We start from the raw sequence: 2,500 nt of genomic DNA, 5'->3' as shown, positions 1-2,500 counted from the left end.
TTCTGGTGATAGAAGTTCACTCTCGACGTGGTTCGGAAGTCACGTGAAGCCGTTGGTCCCGTTGCTGAATAACCACTGGTTCCATGCAACGTAAAAACATACAAAGAAAGAAAGGTCCTTATTCCATTCCGCTACACGTGCTCTTTATCTTTCCAGGAAGCCTACAAGGGCAGTTGCAAGAATGCATGTGCAAACTGTGACAATAGCGGCAAATGCAAGACTCGAGTCGGTGGCCAGAATGTTGAAACTGCCTTCAAGATGACTGTCTCCGGCGTTCGTTGGTATAGGCCTAAATCCATTGAGGTATGTCTGCATTTATTCTGCTTGTTTTTAGATCTAATTATAACCCATTAAAACCACTACTGAAAGCTGATATTTGATTCAAGTTTTATTAAAAATAAAAGTGTTACAAGGAAGAGGCTTTAACCCCGTTGGAGTAATTGATTTGCAGAAAGAAGTTTCACTTTATAAACAACGTAATAGAATTTATCCTATAAACAAATCTGTACAGACAGAGGAACAAGAGGAATGTGTGTATTTAATGGTATTCATTCATCTTTCATCTTGAACTACGATGTACATTATATCTTTTAGTGACCTTTCATTCAGAAACTCATTGAACAAATGGTTTTCTTGTGTATTAACAAAAGCATTATTGTTCATAAAGGGATGGAAATTGTACTAGTTATTTATTCATTCATTCTCTTTACTTAATTTATGACGTATCATCGAATGTGCGAAATCGTGCTTGACTTTATTTACTAGCTAATACGTGCTTTCGTTTATGTTGCCATCTTATTAGCGATGACATCGAAACTCCTCAATAAAAGAAAAAAAAATAGTCTCTTGAAGTTTAATTGATGGCTTGCCTTCATTTCAGGAGGTCTATTCTGCCATTAAGGAACTTAACCAGCGCGATAAGTTCAGGATAGTCGTTGGCAACACGGGAGCAGGTAATAGAAAAGATTCTCTCTCTCTCTCTCTCTCTCTCTCTCTCTTAGAACAATGAGTATATATATATATATATATATATATACATATATATATATATATATATATATATATTTATATATATATATATATATATATATATATATATATATATATATATATATATAATATGCTGCTCATGCACATATTATGCATGTATAAAAATTTTATATAAAGAAATTGAGAGAAAACGTTACCATTATTTGTACCGCAGATTTCTCCCTACTTACTAACCTGTGGATGAAACCTGTATAGCGTGAATTCATTGTACTCTCCACCCATATAATTAGCATTAACCTGTCAGGAAGTTGAAAGGGTTAACTCGTGATGGGTGGGTAATCTTGTATCGTGAAGGTTGGGTAAGGTTGGAACGGTGGGATGTCAGTTTGGGATACTTGAGATGAAGTATGCACTAGCACTCCATTCTGAGATCCATGTTAAGTGAGTTGTCCCTGTGGCTTAGCTCAGTATATTGCTAGACATTTCATCAATGTAGGCATTACTTAAGATTCTTCACCGTAGCGGGGATAGTGCCGTCAGTGCACCTCATACGGTACACTGTAGGCAACACTTAAGGTTCTTTGCAGCGTGCCTTCGGCCCCTAGCTGCAACCCCTTTCGTTCCTTTTACTGTACCTCCTTTCATATTCTCTTTCTTCCGTCTTCCTTTCCACCCTCTCGTATCAATCGCTTCATAGTGCAACTGCGAGGTTTTCCTCCTTTTGCACCTATCAACCCTTTTACTGTCAGTTTCCATTTCATCGCTGAATGGCCTCATAGGTCCCAGCGCTTGGCCTTTGGCCTAAATTGCATATTCCATTCCAAGACTGTTCATAGAATTCTTCTGCTGTCCTCTCTCCTGACAGGTGTGTTCAAAAACGACGGTCTTTACCAAGCATACATCAGCACCCATGGGGTTCCAGAGTTATACGAGGTGTCCTTTGGCAACCCCCTGTCATTAGGAGCCAATGTCAGCTTGACCCGATGCATGGAAGCCTTCAAGGACGTGGCCTCGACTGACCCAGGTTATGCCCATCTTGTAGAGGTTGCTAATCACTGGCAGTATGTCGCGAATGTGTCAGTTCGGAATGTGAGTATCTATCCCTTTTTTTGTATGTATACCTTTGGTTGAAATTTGCCTTCTTGTTGGTAGGTCGCTCTGGTTGCAATATATTTTACAGAAGAATTGGAATAAATGATCTTAATACTCCTCATTAATATTTAGCTCTGTTTTCTGTGATAAGTGTGAATTTTTTTAGCACTGGTTGCTTTGTCATACCTCATTAATCATGATTTACATATTTTTAATACTTGTACTTTTTTTAATAGTTTTCAAATGCTCAGATGTGTAATACATGTACATTGTCACCATTTGCAGGTTAGCACAATAATAATAATAATAATAATAATAATAATAATAATAATAATAATAATAATAATAATAATAATAATAATAATAATAATAATAATAATCAACTTTATTGGTAGCTGAATTGTACAAAAGTTGATGT

The 2,500-nt window shown here is 36.7% G+C and overlaps 1 protein-coding gene across 2 annotated transcripts in view; it reads left to right on the top strand.

Annotated features, from left to right (window-relative positions):
* LOC135216146 (uncharacterized) overlaps nucleotides 1–2,500 on the top strand; it is a 56,009-nt gene that overhangs the window by 8,334 nt on the left and 45,175 nt on the right. For both annotated transcript variants that reach the window (XM_064251237.1, XM_064251238.1), the window contains exons 6-8: nucleotides 157–303; nucleotides 881–953; nucleotides 1,856–2,079. In XM_064251237.1, coding sequence (XP_064107307.1) covers nucleotides 157–303; nucleotides 881–953; nucleotides 1,856–2,079 — 444 coding nt within the window. The remainder of the gene's footprint in view (nucleotides 1–156; nucleotides 304–880; nucleotides 954–1,855; nucleotides 2,080–2,500) is intronic.

Source organism: Macrobrachium nipponense, chromosome 6 (assembly GCF_015104395.2).
Source record: "Macrobrachium nipponense isolate FS-2020 chromosome 6, ASM1510439v2, whole genome shotgun sequence".
In the NCBI taxonomy this organism is placed as follows: Eukaryota; Metazoa; Arthropoda; class Malacostraca; order Decapoda; family Palaemonidae; genus Macrobrachium; species Macrobrachium nipponense.
Note: the sequence above shows the minus strand (reverse complement) of the source record. Positions and strands in the feature narration are given on the sequence as shown.